Consider the following 24,139-nt stretch of genomic DNA (forward strand, 5'->3'; position numbering starts at 1 on the left):
TACAACTCAAATTCAATAAAATTGATACAATTTTCACCTTATTCGTCTTATTTCAATTTAAATTATCCATTGTCTTGTACTCTTGTTCCAATTTATTGTATAAGTCCAAATTTCAAATTTATATTACATTATTGTATGTTGTATACTTGTATATGTATTGTAAATTGTAATGTATCGTTGTTCGTTACAACTCAAATTCAATAAAATTGATATCATTTTCACCTTATTCGTCTTATTTCAATTTAAATTATCCATTGTCTTGTACTCTTGTTCCAATTTATTGTATAAGTCCAAATTTCAAATTTATATTATATTATTGTATTTTGTATACTTGTATATATATTGTAAATTGTAATGTATCGTTGTCCGTTACAACTCAAATTCAATAAAATTGATACCATTTTCACCTTATTCGTCTTATTTCAATTTAAATTATCCATTGTCTTGTACTCTTGTTCCAATTTATTGTATAAGTCCAAATTTCAAATTTATATTACATTATTGTATGTTGTATACTTGTATATGTATTGTAAATTGTAATGTATCGTTGTTCGTTACAACTCAAATTCAATAAAATTGATATCATTTTCACCTTATTCGTCTTATTTCAATTTAAATTATCCATTGTCTTGTACTCTTGTTCCAATTTATTGTATAAGTCCAAATTTCAAATTTATATTACATTATTGTATGTTGTATACTTGTATATATATTGTAAATTGTAATGTATCGTTGTCCGTTACAACTCAAATTCAATAAAATTGATACCATTTTCACCTTATTCGTCTTATTTCAATTTAAATTATCCATTGTCTTGTACTCTTATTTCAATTTATTGTATAAGTCCAAATTTCAAATTTATATTACATTATTGTATGTTGTATACTTGTATATGTATGGTAAATTGTAATGTATCGTTGTTCGTTACAACTCAAATTCAATAAAATTGATATCATTTTCACCTTATTCGTCTTATTTCAATTTAAATTATCCATTGTCTTGTACTCTTGTTCCAATTTACTGTATAAGTCCAAATTTCAAATTTATATTACATTATTGTATGTTGTATACTTGTATATATATTGTAAATTGTAATGTATCGTTGTTCGTTACAACTCAAATTCAATAAAATTGATATCATTTTCACCTTATTCGTCTTATTTCAATTTAAATTATCCATTGTCTTGTACTCTTGTTCCAATTTATTGTATAAGTCCAAATTTCAAATTTATATTATATTATTGTATGTTGTATACTTGTATATATATTGTAAATTGTAATGTATCGTTGTCCGTTACAACTCAAATTCAATAAAATTGATACAATTTTCACCTTATTCGTCTTATTTCAATTTAAATTATCCATTGTCTTGTACTCTTGTTCCAATTTATTGTATAAGTCCAAATTTCAAATTTATATTACATTATTGTATGTTGTATACTTGTATATGTATTGTAAATTGTAATGTATCGTTGTTCGTTACAACTCAAATTCAATAAAATTGATATCATTTTCACCTTATTCGTCTTATTTCAATTTAAATTATCCATTGTCTTGTACTCTTGTTCCAATTTATTGTATAAGTCCAAATTTCAAATTTATATTATATTATTGTATGTTGTATACTTGTATATATATTGTAAATTGTAATGTATCGTTGTCCGTTACAACTCAAATTCAATAAAATTGATACCATTTTCACCTTATTCGTCTTATTTCAATTTAAATTATCCATTGTCTTGTACTCTTGTTCCAATTTATTGTATAAGTCCAAATTTCAAATTTATATTACATTATTGTATGTTGTATACTTGTATATGTATTGTAAATTGTAATGTATCGTTGTTCGTTACAACTCAAATTCAATAAAATTGATATCATTTTCACCTTATTCGTCTTATTTCAATTTAAATTATCCATTGTCTTGTACTCTTGTTCCAATTTATTGTATATGTCCAAATTTCAAATTTATATTACATTATTGTATGTTGTATACTTGTATATATATTGTAAATTGTAATGTATCGTTGTCCGTTACAACTCAAATTCAATAAAATTGATACCATTTTCACCTTATTCGTCTTATTTCAATTTAAATTCTCCATTGTGTTGTACTCTTATTTCAATTTATTGTATAAGTCCAAATTTCAAATTTTAAAAAAAAATCGAACCGCGAAACCGCCGGTTTTCGAACCGGAACCGTGTAAACCGCCGGAAAACCGGCGGTTCCGAACCGGAACCGGAACCGGCGGTTTTCGAACCGGAACCGGAACCGTGAAATAGCCTCACGGTTCGGTTCCGGTTCCGACTTTGACCAAACCGGAACCGGCGGTTCCGAACGGGAACCGCCGGTTTTGGAACCGTGGGCAACACTAGTCATGAGACACCACTAGGAGATATGTATGCTCTTATATAATGTTTATGTAAGTTTAAAAATATTGACAACTCTTTCAAGTGACCCTGTCGCTGTTAATATATGTACTTTTCTTCTCATTTCTGTGTTAATATTCATTTAGTTTTATTATACAATATAATGATAAAGTCTGGAAGTATATTCATCGTCCATCAAGCACACTAAGAGTGAGCTCGTTATTGGAGAAGACATATTGTTGTGTTGATCCATTGGGGGCTGAGTTCGAACCATTTTCTGCAAACACTGGCTGTTTGGGCACTGGCAGCTTCACAATTTCACCACTCAACATTGACAGAACTGTTTGGATCAGAGGTCTATCGTTTGGTGATTCTTCGACACACAACAGCCCTATCTGAATACATCGAACCATCTCTTCCTCCGTCTCCCTACTTGCAATGCTTTCCTCAACGAAACTCAAGCCGTTACTCTCATTCCACATTTTCCATGCCTGAAATTCAAACATTAACTTATTTAATTATCAGGATTAGTTTCAAACTATTACAAAAAATTTGACTAGTGCTTACACATCCTATGAGACCCAAGGACAATTCATCATTGAAATAGTGTGTATTCTTTTTTCCTTTTATAATCTCCAGAATCAGCACTCCAAAGCTGTATACATCAGATTTTTCAGAAAATCTGCCTTCCATTCCATATTCCGGCGCCATGTATCCACTGTATAATTACTAACCATGTTAGTAAAACATACACGTTATTATCAGGATGATATATCAACTTACTATGTTCCCACGACTCTTGCAGTACTTCCATGCTCTTCATTGCCTCCAAATATTCTTGCCATCCCAAAATCCGAGATTTTTGGATTCCAGTCTTGGTCAAGCAGAACATTACTTGGCTTGAGATCTCTGTGAATGATCCTTAATCTGGAATCTCTATGAAGGTACAAAATGCCTCTCCCAATGCCCTCGATAATGCTAGAACGCATATTCCAATCTAACAACTTCTTTGTTGGATTCACAGAACCTGTTCAAAATATATATATTATGAAAACTTTGTTGTTGAACATGTTTTTACATGTGTATGAAGATTGTTGAACTGACCAAAGAGACAAGCTTCCAAGCTTTTGTTTGGCATGTATTCATATATTAGAATCTTTTCTTCTTTCTCAACACAACCTCCCAGCAGTTTCACAAGATTCCTGTGTTGGAGTTTGGAAATCACAATCACTTCATTCATGAATTCTTGCATGCCTTGTCCAGAGTCTGTTGATAGTCTCTTCACAGCGATTTCTTTCCCGTTTGCCAGAACTCCCTGCCAAAACACACATCAAACAGCATATGGTATTGTCATTCAATGGGTTCAAACATGTAGTAGAATTTAGTATTACGTCAAACTGTAAAATCGTAAGTACCTTGTAAACAGGACCAAAACCACCCCTTCCAAGAAGATTAGTTACACGGAACTGGTTGGTCGCTTTAGCAAGCATCTTAAAAGTGAACTTTGGCAACTCACCAATATTAATTTCATTTGATTCATTTTTAAGTATGATTGCAGTTGAATCCGTTGTAAACATCTGTCCTGCTTCCAAAATAATTGAATCTTGCGCTTTGCTGCCTGATTCATTTGACAAAGAACATGACCAATTCAACAGTGAGATGCAGCAATATTTACTCATTGTGTCAAAAGTCACCTTTCCTCTTCACTATCAACCACCAAGCAATAAACATCATAATTGATACGCAAACAAAACCCACAACAACTCCAATTATGATGTACAACTTCCTCTCCTTCTGGCTATCTGTATAGACAAAGAGATGGTTTCAATTCATTTTACCTTGATACTAATATCATTAACTAGTAAAAACTGAGAAGGAAATTACCGAATTCAGAAGCAGAGAGACGAACGTAGAGATCAACACCAACATCACCAAAGTCCTGAGTGTCAATCAAGGTATCACTCCAAAACATACAACCAATGTTACCATCATAAGCATAAGCAATGCATGAGCAGTTCCCCATACATCTGGTCCGACACTCGTCTAGAACCCTAGAAGGAAAGGGTTGAGCAAAGTCCGGAACCTTCATATACCGCACCCTCTCAAATCCATCGTCTCCACATCCCAACCGGCTCTTCCTCCTACAACCATTAGTCCAATTCCCTCTCCCCCATTCTTCCTCATTTGCTGGTTCAAACCCTCTCAAGCAACTACAAATAGTCGATTGCAAGACATTGCAGATACCAAATGGCCCACACTTTCCGTAAACATCACACTCGTTTTCAGGATATGACTCTAGCACGTTCCATCTCTTCGCCACGCCATCCCACACCTTCCGAGTCGTTGTACCCGAAGAATTCAATGTGACTGTAAAAAAAACATTCATCGGCGGTGTCGAATAGAAGAAATTCCCAACACTATCATTCTTCACTTGAAGGAAGCCTTCTAAGAAAGAGCCGAACATTATCTTTAACCCAAAAAAAATCAGGCCGTTCCACTGCCCGCTCCTCCAGTGCGGCCGCCCCTCGTTCCTGGTGACAAGCTGTGGGATTCCATTCATGACTTCTATGCCCCCCCTGAAGCTCCCTATGGCGGGATCGGTGGCGTTTTTCCACGCTGTCAGCAGGACCTGCTTCCCAGTCTTTACATTCTGGCTTAACACCATTCCCTGCATCAGAACATCCGTAGGATGTGAGAAAGACTCCCACAGCGTGTCTCCAGAGTCCTCTTCCCGCAAGACGAGATTGCCAGTGTCCAGGATTTGGACGACTGGATTGATCGGAGACTGAGAGGTTGTGAGATTAGTCGACCAGATGGTTTGATTAGTCCCGTCCAAGACGACGAGATTGCCGTCTTGAGACAGAGTAATGGCGCCGGAAGAATCGGTGAGGGGTGTGTCTCTGTTGGCGACCCATATCACGGTTTCTTCCGACAAGGAGAAGGAGATTCCTACGTAGCGGTTGGTGGTGTTTGGAGGAGAGAAGAATCTCAATATGTAGTTCTGCTTTGCTGATGTAATGGTTTCTGGATCTCTGATCACCACACCGACTGAAATTGTGTCATTTTGTAAGCTCAAACATACAGTGCTTTGGAGAATTAGAACAAGTATTGATGTATGAACAAAGAACTGAGTGATTATTTGAGACATTGTAGGAAAATGCATGGGAAGTAATGGGCTTATAATTATGGTGACTCGTGTTACCACTATTTATAGACTACAGTACTACTACTACTCTCTCGTTCTAACTTTTTTACTTGGTATAACTTTTGAAAATATTATTTGACTTTGTGAATATAGTGGAATAGAAAAATAGGGTTAATAGTCATTTTAAATTGGAAAATGCTAGCAATAAGAATTTTAAAATTGGAATATTAAAGTTTGAGTTAATAGTCAAAATGCGCTTCCTAAAGTTTGGGTTAATTGAGTAAATTGGAATTTGACCAAACTTTAGGAACATCAAAATTCTTATTGCCTCAAATAGTAGAAAATAGGGTTAATAGTCATTTATGTTTAACATCGTCTTTTGACGGTGATTAAAACAATATTCTTTCATAAAAAAAACTAAAAGAACAAATAATTATTTTTATGAAATACGTCGTTTTGAACATCATAAAAAAAACGATATGCATATGTAGATGGGAAGAGTTGAAAAAATTTGAAACTTCATAATTTAATACTCTATTTTAAAACATCATGTGACAGACAGACCAGAATTTGTCAAATTTCATGATTTAAATGACTATTAACCCTTAGAAAAATTAGTGGAATGTAAGACACATTTTAAATTTTCTATGCCCTTGAAGGGACACGGGTTTTAATTCACAATTAGTAAAATAAGTGAGAGATAAAAAGAAAAAGCGATTAAGTATTGTTAGTAGAGATATGTCTCGCTCCAAAAATATAAAACGGGGTCATTTTAATTGTGGACAAAGATTAATCGAAATCTACGTTCACGCATTAATCACTCATTTTGATTGTTTGAAAGATAAAATTAGTGAAGATTTGAAGTAGCCGCCGGCGACTTGGACTTAGGACTTTAGTCAATCTTAGTATTCAAGTTAGAAAAAAAGCATCATTTTTATCCACGTGTAGGGCCGATGCCCAATTAATTTTTACACGGTAAGAGAACTTCCATTTAGGGCAAGAAAAAATATGAATTTTATTATACGTAATATAAATAATCCCATGCACTTTGATATTCCATATTTGAAACATAATGCCACCGAATGATACGGCATTTTCTTATTTAAATGGGGCTATAATTTTGCATATAAACAAATAAAATCATAAAAATCTCTATCTGTCCACTTGATATTTAGAGATTGTTATATGATGGTTTCGAAATTATTGGTTCCGATTGTTATAGTGAAAATGGGGATCGAAATAGAGAAAGTTAGTTGAAAAGGGATATTTTACTACAAAAAAGTCTTTTTGGAGCACCAAAGTCGTCGAAAATAAAAAAATGTGCTCGGAAATCGTAATATAAAGTGTTCTCTGAAAGAATCTTGTCAGAAGGTATTGTGAGCACTGAGCACTCTCCGCGACGCTGAATTATTTCCGAGCACAATTTTGTATGCTTTTTTTTTTTGTATTGTATATAAATGGACAAAGATGGTTTGAAATTTTGATAATTGTTCATGTGAAACCACTAGTAAATTTTCTAGTCACCATTTCTCTGTTAATATATTTACTTTTGTTTTTCTTTTCTTGATGTTAATAACTTATGGTAATTTCACGGACGATGATGACCTTTGAGCTATGCTTTCTCCTATTCCCACTAGTAAATCTGAACCATGATATTCTATTTTCTAGAAGGATTGTAGAACATGGTTTATCCTACTAATTAAAGATTGATATTCGAAATAGATCCATAAACAAAAGTATAATAGTAACAAAATACAAATTTAGTCTTATAAGTGGAAAAACAATACAGATAGGCAATAGCTTTAGGAAATCAAATTGTATAGAGAGGATAATTTAATGATAGTCTAGAATAGATTCATCTTCCATCAAGCACACTAAGAGTGAGTTCATTACTGGAGAAGACATTTTGGTGTGTTGATCCACTAGGGCCTGTTGTCGAACCATTTTCCGAAAACGCTGGCTGGTTCGGCACTGGTAGCTCCACGATATCACCACTCAGCATCGACAGAACGATTTCAACGGAAGGTCTATCCTTGGGATTTTCTTGGACACAAAGTAGCCCAATCTGAATGCATCGAATTATCTCTTCCTCCGTCTCCCTATTTGCGATGCTTTCCTCCACGAAACTCAAACCGTTACCCTCATTCCACATTTTCCACGCCTGAAACACAAACATAAATTACTCCCCAACTAACAAGAATTAGTTTCAACAATAGTATGTGGAAGTTTACAAGTGCTTACATATCCAATAAGCCTCAAGGACAATTCATCATTGAAATAGTGTGTATTCTTTTTTCCTTTTATAATCTCCAATATCAGCACTCCGAAGCTGTATAAATCCGATTTTTCAGAAAATCTGCCTCCCATTCCGTATTCTGGCGCCATGTATCCGCTGTTAATTATCTTATTAGCAAAGCAAGCGTTTATTCTCAGGATGATATATAACTGATGAATATCCACTTACTACGTTCCCACGACTCTTGCAGTATTTCCATGCTCTTCATTGCCTCCGAATATTCTTGCCATCCCAAAATCCGAGATTTTTGGATTCCAATCTTGGTCTAGCAGAACATTACTTGGCTTAAGGTCTCTGTGAATGATCCTTAGTCTTGAGTCTCTGTGAAGGTAAAGGATGCCTCGTGCAATGCCCTCGATAATGCTGGAACGCATATTCCAATCTAACAACTTCTTTGTTGGATTTATAGGACCTGTTCAAATCATTATGAAAACTTTGCTGCTGAAAATGCTTTAAAATGGATAGGAACAATGAACTGACCGAAGAGACAAGCATCTAAGCTTTTGTTTGGCATGTATTCGTATATCAGAATCTTCTCTTCTTTCTCAACACAGCCTCCCAGCAGTTTGACAAGATTCTTGTGTTGGAGTTTGGATATCACAATTACTTCATTCATGAATTCTTGCATTCCTTGTCCGGAGTCTGCTGATAGTCTCTTTACAGCGATTTCTTTCCCGTTTGCCAGAACTCCCTGCATGCCAAAACACACATCAAACAACATATGGTATTGTCATTCAATGGGTTCAAATATGCAGAATTGAGTACGATGTAAAGTCATACCTTGTAAACAGGACCGAAACCACCCCTTCCAAGAAGATTATCTTCATGGAACTGGTTTGTTGCTTTAGCAAGCATCTTAAAAGTGAACTTTGGCAACTCACCAATATTAACTTCATTTGATTCATTTCTAAGTACGATTGCAGTTGAATCCGTCGTGAACATCTGTCCTGCTTCCAAAATAATCGAATCTTGCGCTTGGCTCCCTGATTCATTTGACAAAGAACATGATCATTTCTAGAGTAAGATGCAGCAAAATATACTTATTGTGTCAAAAAGTGATTGTATATCAATAGGCCAATCACCTTTCCTTTTCACTATAAACCACCAAGCAATAAACATCAGAATAGATATGCAAACAAAACCCACAGCTACTCCAATTATGATGTACAACTTTCTCTCCTTGTGACCATCTGCATACAGAAACAGATCATTTCAATTCGTTCAACCTTGATACTAATATCATTAACTAGTAAAAATTGTGAAGGAAATTACCAAATTCAGAAGCAGAGAGGCGAATGTAGAGGTCAACACCAACACTACCAAAGTCCTGAGTGTCAATCAAGGTATCACTCCAAAACATACAACCAATGTTACCATCATAAGCATAAGCTATACAGGAGCAGTTTCTTAGACATGTGGTTCGACACTCGTCTTGAACCCTAGAAGGCAAGGGCTTAGCAAAGTCAGGAACCTTCATATACCGCAGCCTCTCAAATCCATCTCCTCCACATTGCAACTGCTTCCTCCTCCTACAACCATTAGTCCAATTCCCTCTCCTCCATTCATCCTCATTTCCTGGTTCAAATCCTCTCAAACAAGTGCAAATAGGAGATTTCACGACATTACAGCTACCAAACGCCCCACACTTTCCATAAACATCGCATTCATTTTCAGGAGCGGTCCATTCCACGTTCCATCTCTTCGCCACCCCATCCCACACCTTCCTAAGCACATGCCCCGTTGAGTTCACGCTGGCCGTTATGTACACATTCTCCTGCGGCTTTGAGTAGAAGAAATTTCCCGCGCTGTCATTAGTCACTTGAGTGAAACCATCCAAGTAGGCATAGAACATCTCCTTTATCCCGAGAAAGATGAGGCCATTCCACGGCCCGCTCCTCCAGTGTGGCCTCCCCTCATCCCAGGTGGCAAGCTGCGGGATGCTAAATGCGTCTAGGCCGGCGGTGAACCTCCCTAGCTGGGGATCAGAGGCGTTTTTCCACGCCGACAGCGCCACCATCTTCCCTGTCTTGACGTTCTGGCTCAGCGTCATGCCTGGCACAATCACATCCGTAGGCTCCGAGAACGACTCCCATAATACGTCTCCCGTGTCCTCTTCCCGCAAGACGAGATTGCCAGTGTCGAGGAGTTGGGCGGTTGAGTTTATGACGGGAGAGGTGGTGGTGGTGATGTTGGTGGACCAGACGGTTTGATTAGTAGTCCCGTCCAAGACGACGATATTTCCGTCTCGGGAGAGAGTAACGGAGCCCGAAGAATCAGTGAGGGGTGTGTCTCTGTTGGCAACCCAAACCACGGTTTCTTGGGAGAAGGTGAAGGAGATGCCTAAGTAGCGGTTGGTGGTGTTTGGAGGTGTGAAGAATCCTAGTTTGAATATCTGTTTTTGGGATGTGATGGATTGTGGATCTTTGATCACTACACCGGTTGAAATGGTGTCATTTTCTATGCTCAAACATGCAACAATTTGGATGATAAGAAGAAGAAGAAGAATTGATTTAACAACTGTCATTTTACGTCTAAGGAGCAATGGGCTTGATAGCTTTAAATGAAAACAAATGAAGTCTATTTTGCTGAACTGTCGTTCTCGTTGACCTTAGCCCTGGTACTACCTAGGATTGGATGGAATTGTTGGTACTAGAATCATTGACTATGTATAGATATATTCCCTCCATCCCAGATTACTTGAGTCACATTTTTTTTTGGGTTATTCATTTGAATCATTTCCTTTTTTGACTAAAAACAAAACATCTAATCTCGCATATTTTATTTTTTCTTTTACTATATTCTCTCATTTACTTTATTTAACTCACTAAACATGACTTCCTTAAATCACATGTCGAAAAAAAATACCTCAATTAACGTGAGATGGAGGGAGTATGAAATAATATTCGAAATAGAAATATGGAAGGGTCAACGAAATGAAGTTGTATTGTATTCAAAATGGCCGACCGTGAGATCAGTTTGAGTGAGATTATTTGTAGTTCATATCTGAATATACCTTTTAAAAATACGTAGGTGATACTGATTGATCAGAGTTCATATTTAATTTGGAGGAATTTTCGCTTGGGCTTGTTCGGAACATTAATTAGTACTCCGAATTGAAGTTTTAAAAAATCACAAATTTTTGTCAAGTTATTTTAAAAAAATACTTCTCTTATTTTCATTTTCCATTAACAACACTTCAATCACTTTTTTCTTTTTGTATTAATTTCGTATTAAAACGGTCTCCAACATCTCTATTTTTATAGGATGGAGGAAGTAGCTAACTTTGACTTTTTCTCGTTTGTTTCATTGATTTAGATTTCGGAGGAAAATATTGTTGGTTTGGACTTTGGAGGTTATAATATTTTAGCCTAATTTTATATTTATTTTCACACTAAAAGTAATTATTTTTTGCTATCGATATACGCAAAAAGTCATAAATTTGGCTTCCAAATCATGCAAAATTAAAATAATTAGCTATTTTTAAAAGTTTAATGAATTGATTAGAATTTGTGATTCTCACCTAATGCGATGTGGAAAGTGGGGAGAAAGGGAAAGATTAACTTGCAGGGCCAGGGACGTGATCAAATGCAAAACGTAAATATTATACAAATCCAAACTATAATTTTAACTGTTAAAAAATATCAATAGATAATAAAATAATATCAACAAAAAATGTCAATGGTTATGGTTGATGCTGTGTTGAAATTGTTTTGACATTTTTTATTGATGTTATTTTGTCATCTGTTGACATTTTTAATATTTCAGATCATAATTTAGAATTTATACAATATTTATAGTTTGCATTTTATCACTATCCTAGAGTCAATCACCATTCCGACTTGCATAATTTGCACTAATTTCAACTCTTGTAAATCTAGGAATACATTATGGCATAACTAATTCCACTATGTTTCTTAAAATTATTGTGCCTCTCTATTGCATCTTTTCACTACTACATGTCATTGTGTAAAATAGAAACTTTTAAAACAAAATAACTTTGCGCTTGTGTGACTCACGCTCGTATAAGATATATAGTACTATCAATACAATCAGAAATAGATTCATCTTCCATCAAGACCACTAAGAGTGAGCTCATTACTGGAGAAGACATTTTGGTATGTTGATCCACTAGGGCCTGTTGTCGAACCATTTTCCGAAAACGCTGGCTGGTTCGGCATTGCCAGCTCCACGATATCACGACTCAGCATCGACAGAACGACTTCAATGGAAGGTCTATCCTTGGGTTTTTCTTGCACACAAAGTAGCCCTATCTGAATGCATCGAACCATCTCTTCCTCGTTCTCCCCGTTTGCGATGCTTTCCTCCACGAAACTCAAACCGTTACCCTCACTCCACATTTTCCAAGCCTGAAATTCAAAGATAAGTTGCTAAACAACCAGAGTTGGTTTCAAAAGATTATGACAAAGTTAACAAGTGCATACATATCCAATAAGGCTCAAGGACCATTCATCATTGAAATAGTGTGTATTCTTTTTCCCTTTTATAATCTCCAATATCAGCACTCCGAAGCTGTATACATCAGATTTTTCAGAAAATCTGCCTTCCATTCCATATTCTGGCGCCATATATCCGCTATAAAATCATCTTATCGTTTAGCAAACGTTATTAGCTTATTCATAGCATGATAACTAATTAAGGTCACTTACTATGTTCCCACGACTCTTGTAGTACTTCCATGATCTTCATTGCCTCCGAATATTCTTGCCATCCCAAAATCTGAGATTTTTGGATTCCAGTCCTTGTCTAGCAGAACATTACTTGGCTTTAGGTCTCTGTGAATGATCCTTAGTCTTGAGTCTCTGTGAAGGTAAAGGATGCCTCGCGCAATGCCTTCGATAATGTTGTAACGCATATTCCAATCTAACAACTTCTTTGCTGGATTTGTAGTACCTGTTCAAAATATATACTAATACTATGAAAACTTTGCTTCTGAAAATGCTTTTAAATGCATAGAAACAATGGGATGTGTTGAACTGACCAAAGAGACAAGCATCCAAGCTTTTGTTTGGCATGTATTCATATATCAGAATCTTCTCCTCTTTGTCAACACAACCTCCCAGCAGTTTGACAAGATTCCTGTGTTGGAGTTTAGAAATCAGAATCACTTCATTCATGAATTCTTGCATTCCTTGTCCGGAGTCTGCTGATAGTCTCTTTACAGCAATTTCTTTCCCGTTTGCCAGAATTCCCTACCAAAATACATATTGAGGATCTGATCTTGCCATTGGATTACGCTGAACTTGTAAAAAGCATACCTTGTAAACAGGACCAAAACCACCCCTTCCAAGAAGATTATCTTCGTGGAACCAGTTTGTTGCTTTAGCAAGCATCTCGAAAGTGAACTTTGGCAACTCACCGATATTAACCTCCTTCGTCTCATTTCTAAGTACGATTGCAGTTGAATCCGTCGTGAACATTTGGCCTGCTTCAACGATACTCGTGTCTCTCACTCTGTCTCCTGATTTGACAAAGAACGATATCACTACAAGAGTGACATGAAGCAAAATATTGTGACATAGATTAATAGTGAAATCACCTCTTCTCTTTACCATCAGCCACCAAACAATGATGATCATGACAGATATACAAACAAAACTCACAGTTACAGGAATTATGATGTAAAGCTTTCTTCCCTTGTGGCTACCTGTATATACAACAGACTGATCATTTCAATCCTGTCAACAAGAGGAATAAGTAGCAATTTTTGTGAGGGAGATTACCGAATTCAGAAGCAGAGAGACGAACGTAGAGATCAACACCAACATCACCAAAGTCCTGAGTGTCAATCAAGGTATCACTCCAAAACATACAACCAATGTTACCATCATAAGCATAAGCTATGCATGAGCAGTTCCCCATACATCTGGTCCGACACTCGTCTTGATCCCTCGAAGGCAAGGGTTGAGCAAAGTCTGGAACCTTCATATGCTGCAACATCAAAAATCCATCCCCTCCACATTGCAACTGATTCTTCCTCCTACAACCATTAGTCCAATTCCCTCTCCCCCATTCTTCCTCTTTTTCTGGTTCAAACCCTCTCAAACAAGTGCAGATAGGAGATTGCATGACATTACAGCTACCAAACTCCCCGCACTTTCCATAAACATCACATTCATTTTCTGGAGCACTCCATCCCACTTCCCATCGCTTCGCCACGCCATTCCACACGTTCCGAAGCACATGTCCCGTGGAATTCACGCTGGCCGTTATGTACACATTCTCCTGCGGCTTTGAGTAGAAGAAATTTCCCGCGCTGTCGTTAGTCACTTGAGTGAAGCCGTCCAAGTAGGCGTAGAACATCTCTTTTATCCCGAGAAAGATGAGGCCGTTCCACGGCCCGCTCCTCCAGTGCAGCCTCCCCCCATCCCACGTGGCAAGCTGTGGGATGCTCTGTGCTTCAAGGCCGGCGGTGAAGCTCCCTAGCTCGGGATCAGAGGCGTTCTTCCATGCCGACAGCGCCACCATCTTCCCTGTCTTGACGTTCTGGCTCAGCGTCATGCCTGGCACAATCACATCCGTAGGCTCTGAGAACGACTCCCATAATACGTCTCCCGTGGCCTCTTCCCGCAAGACGAGATTGCCAGTGTCGAGGAGTTGGGCGGTTGACTTTATGACGGGAGAGGTGTTGGTGGACCAGACGGTTTGATTAGTAGTCCCGTCCAAGAAGACGATATTTCCGTCTCGGGAGAGAGTAACGGAGCCCGAAGAATCAGTGAGGGGTGTGTCTCTGTTGGCGACCCAAATCACTGTTTCTTGGGAGAAGGTGAAGAAGATGCCTAAGTAGCGGTTGGTGGTGTTTGGAGGTGTGAAGAATCCTAGTTTGAATATCTGTTTTTGGGATGTGATGGTTTGTGGATCTTTGATGACTACACCGGTTGAAATGGTGTCTGTTTCTATGCTCAAACATGCAACACTTTGGATGATTATAAGAAGAAGAATTGATTTGTGAATAAAGATTTGAGCGATTCCAGTTGCCATTTTACGACTACGGGAAGGAATGGGGTTATGATATTGATGGGTGGCAATGAAGTGGCTTTATACAAAATATAACATCACTGCTCGTATTTGATAGCCTTGTCAAAGTTACACGTGCAGTTAGCTTAACATAAATACAGACGAAGTCTGTTTTGCTGAATTTCCGATGCCCCTTGGGACAAGATAGGATTGGATGGAACGGTTGGGACTTTGGATCATTGAATGCACCTTATTGATAGGAATAACAAGTACTCCCTCCATCCCTAAAAAATTATCACCTATTTCCATTTAGGTCAATCTCTAAAAATTTGTTTCCTTTCACTTTTACTCCCTCCGTCCCCGGAGAATATACACTTTGAGTTCGGCAAGGGTTTTAATGTAAAATTGATAAAGTAATAGAGAAGTAGAGAGAAAAAGTAATTGAAGTATTGTTAGTGGAGAATGTGTCTCACCTCATTAGAGAGAAAAGACTTTTCAAAATTAGAAAGTGCATATTCTTGTGGGACAGACTAAAAAGAAAAGAATGCATATTCTTGTGGGACGGAGGGAGTATCATTTTTTGTAGTGGATCACACATTCAAGTAACTCATTCTCACTAACATTTTATTATAAACCAGTATATAAAAGAAGGACCCACATATCACTAATTTTTTCAACCCACTTTCTATTAATATTTCTTAAAATTTATACTGAGTCAAATGGTGATGAATTATTAGGAACGGAGGGAGTATTTAAATAAAAATATTGTTGGGTCAACGAAACATGTATTGTATTCAAAATTGCCAACCTTCAAGCTCAGTTAGAGACGAGTGAGGTCATTTCTCGCAAAACAATGTGTAGGACTGCGAAAAATCAATACTCCTCTAAGGCTCTAACACATCAAAATAGTGCACTCAATGTTATTGCTATACTACACTAGTACCACATCTATTAGCTAAGACGAACGTAACCTCATACTAATATTATATACATCAAGCTCCTCAATGAATACTTACTTATCGTTTCTTTTTATTTTCATAATTATATAATAATACTCCCTCCGTCCCGCACTACTCACACTTATTTCCTTTCTGGGCGTCCCAAGTTACTTGCACTCTTTCCATTTTTAGTAAAAAATTTCACCTACAGCCGTCATTTTTGACTTTCCTATACACTCATTCCTTAATCTCCGAGCCGAAAAGGAAATGAGCGAGTAGCCCGGGACGGAGGGAGTATCTAACACTTACATACTTACAGGTATTTATAAATTATTTTAATCACTACTTAAATCATAAACATAAATATTCCCGAGAAAGAACCAACAAAAAAAATCGGAGAACAAGCTTAAACTGCTTGACTAAACTATGACCTATTACATGAAAGATACTAATATAGATAAATTTGATGACATGAAATTAAACATATATATTCACGTAAAGGCTGAGGACGGCCTGTGTTGCCTTTGTGTTGTTGTGCCGAATGTGACTTACGGTATTGGGCTCATAAAAGATAATATAACGATACAATCGGAAATAGATTCATCTTCCATCAAGAACACTGAGAGTGAGTTCGTTATTTGAGAAGACATTTTGGTTTGTTGATCCAGATCCTGGAGTCGAACCATTCTCAGCAAACACGGGCTGCTTGGGGAGTGGCAGCTCCACAATATCACGACTCAGCATCGACAGCACCATTTCAATGGAAGGTCTATCCTTGGGATATTCTTGCACACAAAGAAGCCCTATCTGAATGCATCGAACTATCTCTTCCTTCGTCTCCCCGCCTTGGGATAGTGAAAAAATATTTTTTAAGCATAATAATTAAAATTTAATTTACTATAACGTAAATTAAAGTGAACTCTTGCGAGCAACATTTTTAATAAAAATATTAAATTAAACTAAAGTAACTTTTTATTATAAAGCTCAATCTATATGTCATTCAAGTAATTATTGAAAAAATTTAAGTGAATTATAATTTAAAAGAAAATATTTTTGTTGTATAAATATAAAATCAACTTGTACCGGAAATATAAATTTGTTTGCCCGAAAAGGTGCTTTTATATATGTCCAAAAAAATTGCAAGACTGAAGAGGTACCAAAAGTGTGATTTTCAAAGACCAAAATGTCCTCCATGACATTTCAGGGATTTTTCGAATGCAGATGGGTATAAAAGATCGACAGGTACAAAAAAATGTGGTTTTAATGGACCAAAAATGCTATAAAAAATTTGTAGGGATCATTGGTGTATTTTTCGACAAGATCGCGGACTATTAGGGTAGTTTACTTTTTTATTTAATACATCTTAATCTCCATACCGAAAAAAAATGTCTCAACTACGATGTAATGGATGGAATACTACTACTACTTTCTTACACTATTTATGGATCTTACCCTTTAACTTCTTACCCATTTTATATTAATTAAATATTCAACTTCAATTTTATATTTTATATTTAAGTTAAGAAAGTAATTAAAAAATAAATTCATCTTAACTCAAAAAGATTATAGAGAATATTCAATTAATATCCTAGTTGAATTTATGGACTAATAAAATGATTAAACGTAAAACAATAATAGATACAAAAACATGAAATGAATGAAGAGTGTGGCCCATCAACGATAAGCACCAGTGTGTATTTAATAAGGGGTACTAATCAGTTAATGGGCTTTTTAATCTAAGGTGTGGCCCATCAATGAAAAGCACACTATGTATTTTTTGTAAAAGAACAATGTAGAATATTTTATTTAAATACTAATATTAAGGTTATAAGAGCATAATACTGCTGCCTGACAAAGTCACAAAAATTCCCCATATACCTGCCATCAATATTAATCAGGATTAGCATATGGATATTTGTCCTACCACATTTTGTGTAAAAACTTAGCCAGGATTTAGTTAATTTTGGTTATTAATATTTATGTTCCAATTTTCAGACGTATTCTAAAAAAACATCTTCTCCCTTTTCTCAACACAATCCTCTCCACATTCTCGCCCCTTTCTCAAAACGACTTCATTTTTCTCCTTTGCGACGGAAAAAACTTGATCGAGAATAACATTGAAATTTAGTTTTTTTTATGTGTATGCATAATAATTAATTTTTGAAATCTTGGTTTATTAAAAAAAGGTCTTTTAATTTGATCCTACCTCATAGTATAAGATAAACACGCCGATGGACGTTATGTCCGAACTATAATTCATTACATATACTCCATGATTATTATGCAAGAAAATAAGAATACGTATCATGGACACTTAATTATACCTTTATGATTAAGCAAGCCCTGAATATGTACAGTCTAACACTATAACATAATACTAGATCACTTTATTAATTTTTTGCCAATTTTACGAATAAACCATCTCTTGATTTATTTACAATTTTACCAAACAAAAACACCGAGTTTTCCTACTTCCTAGCTAGAGTGATAAATCATCAACCTTCTCTTTACTTAAGAAAGTAATTTTGTTCTATCAAAAATCATCAAATTAAAGTAAGTTAAAAACTTACACACAATTCACGAAAATATTAACAGAAGAACTAGCAAAGAAGCAATGAAAAAGAAAGTTAATTGTGATTAATAATGTCGCAGCGATATTTATTTTGATTTGGTGCAGATTTTAGAGCATCCGCAATGGCGGACTTCGACGCGGAATTCCCACGGATTTGGCGGAATTCCGTGGCGGACGTCCGCCATTAGGCCACACAAGCGCGGATACGGAATTCGCATGAGGACGTCGTAGATCCGCACCCTTCCGCGGAATTCAGCGCGGAATTCCGTCCTGACGTCCGCCATTGCGTGGACTGTCACGGAATTCCGCACGGAATTCTGATTTCTGCATTTAATTTTTTTTTTATTTTCTATAAATACGTCTCGTTGAACTTCATTTCATTCGCACCACTTGTTTTAACGAGCCGGTTTTTATTTTAAAAATAATGTACTTTTTTTATTTAATTATGTATTTTTTTAATGAAGTATGTTTTTTAAAAAATAAAGTGTGTTCGTTTTCTCCGTATTCGCGTCGAAATTTTAATTCCGTAAATTATTTACTTCCGGAAATTGGTTAATTTGTGAATTTGTGAATTTTTTTAATGCGGGAATTCCGTCGGGAATTCCGCCACTGTGCAGTGGGAAGTCCTTATGACGTGGCAGAGCAGAGGGAAGTCTTTATGACGTGGCAGAGCAGTGGGAAGTCTTTATGACGTGGCAGTGAGAATTCCTCGGGGAATTTCGCATGGACATCCGCACCACTGCGGATGCCCTCAAGAAAACTAAATGAAAAGAATTAATGCAATATGAAGTATTAATTTTGTAAAAAAACATTAATTAATATAATCTAAATGGAAAAGAAAAATAAAAAAATAAAAAATAAAAAAAGTGAGGTAAGGTAATCGAAACAAAATATGGGCAGCATGATCCATGAGATGGGGCTCAATCTCAGCATCAAAACACAAAATTCCATCTGATTGAGACACCCATCGCCGTCCAAATCTCCTTCCTCCAACATAGAGCGCAGCAGCTCATCATCATCTTCAAATCCCAGCACCGCAGCATTCTTCTTCAAGCTGGTGAATGTGATCATCTGTTTGTGGGAATCCATGAGCAGCCAGCTCAAACCCTTTGCACAGCTCATCCATGAACCCCTCCGCCCCCACCATCGCCGGAAAATGATCCTCGAACACTGATGGGATACGAACTACACAACTAAACAATAATTGCGAGCCCAATAGCAGTGACGGCCCATCAGCCCAAAACCCAAGAAAGAGTATCAGTTCGGCACAACCAAAGAGTTCGGTCACAGCCTATAGCTCGGTAAAAGCCGACCAATCGAGCTCAACTCTCAGATCGGCAAAAGCTTCGGCACAACCAAAGAGTTCGGTCACAGCCTATAGCTCGGTAAAAGCCGACCAATCGAGCTCAACTCTCAGATCGGCAAAAGCTGATCGGCAAAGTTCAGCAGTTCGGTCTCAGTATTCGACCGAACAAGGAGATAGTGGACCCATGCAGGATCTCCACGACCTCCATTACACCCACGATCTATTTAGTGGTATTAAGCAGTTATCAACCTGCAAACCACGATCTTAGTTCGAATGTATAAATAGAACTTAGATCAGATAGACGAAGGTTAAGCTCTCTAGATCATGAATCTTATAGCAAATCAGTATTGTAATCTGTAAGCGAGACCAAGCAATACAAATTTGCCCTCTCTTCTTCCCGTGGACGTAGATTTACCTCAGTAAATCGAACCACGTAATTTTCCGTGTTGTGATCGTTTATTACTTGCATTTATTCCCATCAAAAATTCGCCACATCATCACTGGCGCCGTCTGTGGGAAACGACAGAAAACCAAAACTGTGATAAAAGCGAGTTTTTGATCCTCTTCCACCAAAAAATGCGTACCAGATCACATAATACCCATACTTCTGTCCGTGATGAACGTGAGGAAGCTAGTCCAGCCCGTAGGTCCGGAAAACAGCCTCGGGAGAAATCTGCCTCCAGTTCTCACGGTGAAAGAACAAACCACTCAAAAAGTCATCGCACCGAGCCTCCCCAGCAGCTCGCTTTGAATGAGGCTGTCAAGTTGTTCTTGGCTGAGAAGCAGGATGAGTTCTTAACATTCCTGCAAAAGAGCCAGAAGCCGGAGAAGAAAACGGCGGATTCTCCCTCCCACTCCAGATATGAAAGTCACTACCGCAGTAGTGCCGTATCTTCCAGGAGAAAGAATCCTCACCACCGATATATTCCTTCTCCTCCTTGTTACCGAAATCACAGGAGAACTCCATCTCCACCATACCGTAGAGATGTCGGATTCGCTATGTATGGAGCGCTGAAGACTCCATTTTCGGATGATATCACCAGAACTCCGTTGCCACAGAATTACCGAACTCCGTCAGTGACTTATGACGGGTTAGTGGATCGTCATGATTTCCTGGGACGCTATCAGTATAATATGGCGAACCAAGGTCTCAATGAGGTTCATATGTGTAAGCTGTTTCCCGAGCTGCTCATCGGGAACGCAAGAAGGTGGTTTGATAGCCTCCCTCAAGGCAGCATTAGATCTTACAGAGATCTAATGGATGCTTTTCATAGGAGGTTCTTCCAGAAAGCAGAAACCCGAATCACTTCGGCTCAGCTGCTTTCTATACGTCAAGGTCGTGATGAAAAGATTAGCGACTTCATGACACGATTCCACAAGGAATGCCTACAAGTAGATGATCTCAATGATCTACTTGTCATTTCGGCATTCCAAAATGGAATTCTGCCAGGAGCTCTCTACAGAAAGCTCGTTGAATGCAGTCCGCAAACAGCTCAAGAGATGTGGGACATTGCGGACCAGTTTTCTCGTGCTGATGAGGCAGACCGTCGAAAACGGTCTTTAGACAGCTCTTCCAGAGGAGACAAGAGGAAGCCCGATCATAGCAATCAGGGACATCCTCGCCGAACTCCTTTTGAAAGAATTCAAAGGGCACCGGTACAAGACAGATTGGGACCACGTCTCAATCCTGAGAAACCACCCGCTCAGTTCGTACCATTGAACAAGTCGAGAGCGGAAATTTTCGAACTGCATTCTGATATGTTCGAAAAACCAAAGTCGATGACGAAATCGGCCACGCGCCGAAGTCAGGATAAATATTGCTCCTTCCATCAAGACCACGGTCATGATACCGAGGAGTGCCGAAATTTGGCAGCAGATATTGATGTTCTTGTGAAAGCAGGGACGTTAAAAAAATACCAAAGCAAGCCGCCGAAAAAGAATAAGAAACAGAGAAGTGCGAACTGCGCTCCTCAGGATCCTAAAAGGCAACAGGATCCCGAAGACGATGACGAGCCGCAATATGATGGAGTAATCCAGACTATTGACGCTCTCCCAGCCGGGAAGACTAAATCGTCTCTAAAATCAGAGCGCAGAGGCTTCAATCGAGAGGAGCCAACACATAAAAGGCTGAAGAAGGAGGAAGTAATTACATTTTCAGATGCAGATCCCGTCCCGGCCATTTCTCCTCATCAAGACGCTATTGTCATTCAATCCGGAGTGGCAAACAAACTGATCCACAGAGTGTTTGTGGATACAGGAGCGTCGGTTAGCATTCTTTTTAAAGAATGTTTTGATAAGCTGGAAGTGGATCCAGCTCGGCTCAGTCCGGCCCCAATTCCTCTGAAAAGTTTCGCCCAGGAGGACACCCGCCCTGAAGGTATTATCAGCCTTCTGATTACGGTAGGAAGAGCGCCTACTAGCTCCAGTACGGTGATCGAGTTTTTTGTGGTAAAAGCTCGATCCCCGTATAACATTATACTGGGAAGAGACTGGCTCAACACAGTTCGGGCCATTTGCTCTACTTATCATCTCACAATCAAGATCCCCACTAAAGGAGGGATAGCAGTCATCCGAGGTGATCAAAAGAGAGCAAAAGAATGTTTGCAGATTGCGCTTAAAAGTGCCGAACAATCAGATCGGCACCATCAAGCATAGCAATCACAGCAGCCGGAGTCAGAGGCAGGCGAAATGAACGAAGTCACACCGGAGCCGAACTCGATGAAAGTTCAGTTATACGAAGATGATCCATCCAGAACGGTCAAGATCGGTTTCGCGGGAACACCTCTACTCCGGGAAAAGACCATCCAGCTCCTCAAAGAGTACAAAGATGTCTTTGCGTGGTCTCCGTTGGACATGACTGGAGTGTCTCCCGAGGTAATTACACATCGGTTAAATATTGATCCTTCAGTCCGGCCTATAAAACAGAAGCAAAGACTCTTTGCGGCAGAAAGAAATCAAGTCATCCATGACGAAGTCCGCCAATTGCTGAAAGCGGGTGTATTATTTGAAGTAAAATATCCTTCTTGGGTGGCCAATCCTGTGATGATCAAGAAAAAAGAAGGAGGATGGCGGATGTGCATAGATTTTACGGATCTAAATAAGCACTGTCCTAAAGATTGCTACCCCCCTTCCCAACATAGATAAAAAAGTAGAAGCTCTGATAGGCTTCGAAATTTTCTGTTTTCTTGATTTGTATAAAGGATACCACCAAGTTTTAATGGATGAGAATGATGCTTCAAAAACGGCTTTCATTACTGACTTCGGTATTTTTGCTTATAAAAAGATGCCATTTGGTTTAAAGAATGCCGGAGCCACATATCAAAGGATGGTAGATAAGCTATTTCGGCACCTGATCGGAAAAGAGGTTGAAGTATATGTTGACGACATAGTTGTTAAAAGCAGAAGCACTTCGGAGTACGAAAACAATCTCAAATCCACTCTCGACGTGCTCAAAAAAGCCAACCTCAAACTCAATCCCCAAAAATGTACCTTTTTGGTAGATTCGGGAAAATTTCTGGGTTGTTGGGTTTCAAAGGAAGGACTCAAGGCAAATCCCCTAAAGGTTCAAGTTGTTCAGAACATGGCAATGCCGAAGTCCATACATGATGTGCAAAGGCTAACTGGATGTCTAGCCGCACTGAATAGATTCCTTTCCCAAGCAGCCGAAAAGCAAATGCCGTTCTTCAATGTTTTGAAGAAGGCACCAAAGTTTGAGTGGGGAGCCGAACAGAAAAAGGCTTTTGACGAACTCAAAAGTTATTTAACCGAACTTCCTACTCTCTCTGCTCCAACAGATGCCGAAGTGATATTCTTATATTTAGCAGCATCAGATCAAACCATTAGCGCGGTGCTTGTGCGAGAAGAAGGCCTAAAGCAGCGTCCTATCTACTTTACAAGCCGAGCATTAAGAGGTCCCGAAACAAGGTATCAACCTCTGGAAAAAATTGCTCTGTCATTAGTAAATGCAGCAAGGAGACTGCGGCCATATTTCTATGCTCACAAAGTGTGCGTCTTAACCGATCTTCCACTTCGGCAAGTTTTGACTAAGCCCGAAGCATCGGGCAGAATTGCCAAGTGGGCCATAGAGTTGGGAGAACATTCAATAGAATATCTACCTCGGAAAGCCATCAAGGGACAAGCCTTGGCAGATTTTCTTGTAGAGGCAAAGTTCGATCAGGCAATCCCTATTATTGCCGAACAGAAAAATCCTACCAATGACGAACTAACACAGCCCCAGAAACCCGAAGTAGAGCCGACGGACTTTTGGATTGGATTCGTAGATGGAGCTTCGAATAAGACAGGAAGTGGAGCTGGTATTCTACTTATCGCTCCCGACGGACACGAAGTAACTTATTCACTTCGGTTCTTATTCCCAACCACTAATAACGAAGCCGAATACGAAGCCCTTCTTGCCGGACTTCAGTTAGCGCAACGTCTACTTGTCAAATCTCTCAAAATTCATTGTGATTCACAAGTCATAGTGAATCACATGCTGGGTACAAGTGAAGCCCGTGATGAAAGGATGAAAAAATACTTG

The 24,139-nt window shown here is 38.2% G+C and overlaps 3 protein-coding genes across 3 annotated transcripts; all 3 read right to left on the bottom strand.

The window, feature by feature from the left end:
- Nucleotides 1–2,555: 2,555 nt before the first annotated feature.
- On the bottom strand, nucleotides 2,556–5,518 carry LOC121775447 (G-type lectin S-receptor-like serine/threonine-protein kinase At1g11300). The gene is made up of 7 exons (XM_042172529.1): nucleotides 4,255–5,518; nucleotides 4,065–4,172; nucleotides 3,786–3,988; nucleotides 3,475–3,685; nucleotides 3,154–3,397; nucleotides 2,938–3,088; nucleotides 2,556–2,861 (listed from the first exon to the last, which is right to left on the bottom strand). The coding sequence occupies exons 1-7, from the start codon at nucleotides 5,516–5,518 to the stop codon at nucleotides 2,556–2,558; spliced, it is 2,487 nt and encodes an 828-aa protein (XP_042028463.1).
- Nucleotides 5,519–7,335: 1,817 nt separating this feature from the next.
- Nucleotides 7,336–13,185, bottom strand: LOC121775449 (G-type lectin S-receptor-like serine/threonine-protein kinase At1g11330). Its single transcript, XM_042172531.1, has 12 exons — nucleotides 13,088–13,185; nucleotides 12,811–13,021; nucleotides 12,479–12,707; nucleotides 12,317–12,404; nucleotides 11,911–12,178; nucleotides 9,084–10,268; nucleotides 8,894–9,001; nucleotides 8,592–8,794; nucleotides 8,292–8,502; nucleotides 7,980–8,223; nucleotides 7,757–7,907; nucleotides 7,336–7,676 (listed from the first exon to the last, which is right to left on the bottom strand). Exons 1-12 carry the CDS (start codon nucleotides 13,160–13,162, stop codon nucleotides 7,371–7,373), a joined length of 3,279 nt encoding a protein of 1,092 aa, XP_042028465.1. The 5' UTR covers nucleotides 13,163–13,185; the 3' UTR covers nucleotides 7,336–7,370.
- A 93-nt stretch (nucleotides 13,186–13,278) lies between these two features.
- Nucleotides 13,279–14,810, bottom strand: LOC121775450 (G-type lectin S-receptor-like serine/threonine-protein kinase SD1-13). Its single transcript, XM_042172532.1, has 3 exons — nucleotides 13,553–14,810; nucleotides 13,382–13,476; nucleotides 13,279–13,290 (listed from the first exon to the last, which is right to left on the bottom strand). The coding sequence occupies exons 1-3, from the start codon at nucleotides 14,808–14,810 to the stop codon at nucleotides 13,279–13,281; spliced, it is 1,365 nt and encodes a 454-aa protein (XP_042028466.1).
- Nucleotides 14,811–24,139: the final 9,329 nt, after the last annotated feature.

Source organism: Salvia splendens, chromosome 17, assembly GCF_004379255.2.
Source record: "Salvia splendens isolate huo1 chromosome 17, SspV2, whole genome shotgun sequence".
Lineage (NCBI taxonomy): Eukaryota > Viridiplantae > Streptophyta > Magnoliopsida > Lamiales > Lamiaceae > Salvia > Salvia splendens.

Bases quoted from the DNA above. Each gene is read 5' to 3' on its own strand.
- LOC121775447 (XM_042172529.1), bottom strand. From the start codon at position 5,518: ATGTCTCAAATAATCACTCAGTTCTTTGTTCATACATCAATACTTGTT. The intron at 3,989-4,064 runs GTGACTTTTGAC...CAAATGAATCAG, and splicing joins GTTGATAGTGAAGAGGAAAG to GCAGCAAAGCGCAAGATTCA. The intron at 3,686-3,785 runs GTACTTACGATT...GTGTTTTGGCAG, and splicing joins GTTTTGGTCCTGTTTACAAG to GGAGTTCTGGCAAACGGGAA.
- LOC121775449 (XM_042172531.1), bottom strand. From the start codon at position 13,162: ATGCTTGCTAAAGCAACAAACTGGTTCCACGAAGATAATCTTCTTGGA. The intron at 12,405-12,478 runs GTAAGTGACCTT...ATGATTTTATAG, and splicing joins ACAAGAGTCGTGGGAACATA to CGGATATATGGCGCCAGAAT. The intron at 8,224-8,291 runs GTCAGTTCATTG...TGATTTGAACAG, and splicing joins CTTAGATGCTTGTCTCTTCG to GTCCTATAAATCCAACAAAG.
- LOC121775450 (XM_042172532.1), bottom strand. From the start codon at position 14,810: ATGGCAACTGGAATCGCTCAAATCTTTATTCACAAATCAATTCTTCTT. The intron at 13,477-13,552 runs GTAATCTCCCTC...TTGTATATACAG, and splicing joins TCTCTCTGCTTCTGAATTCG to GTAGCCACAAGGGAAGAAAG.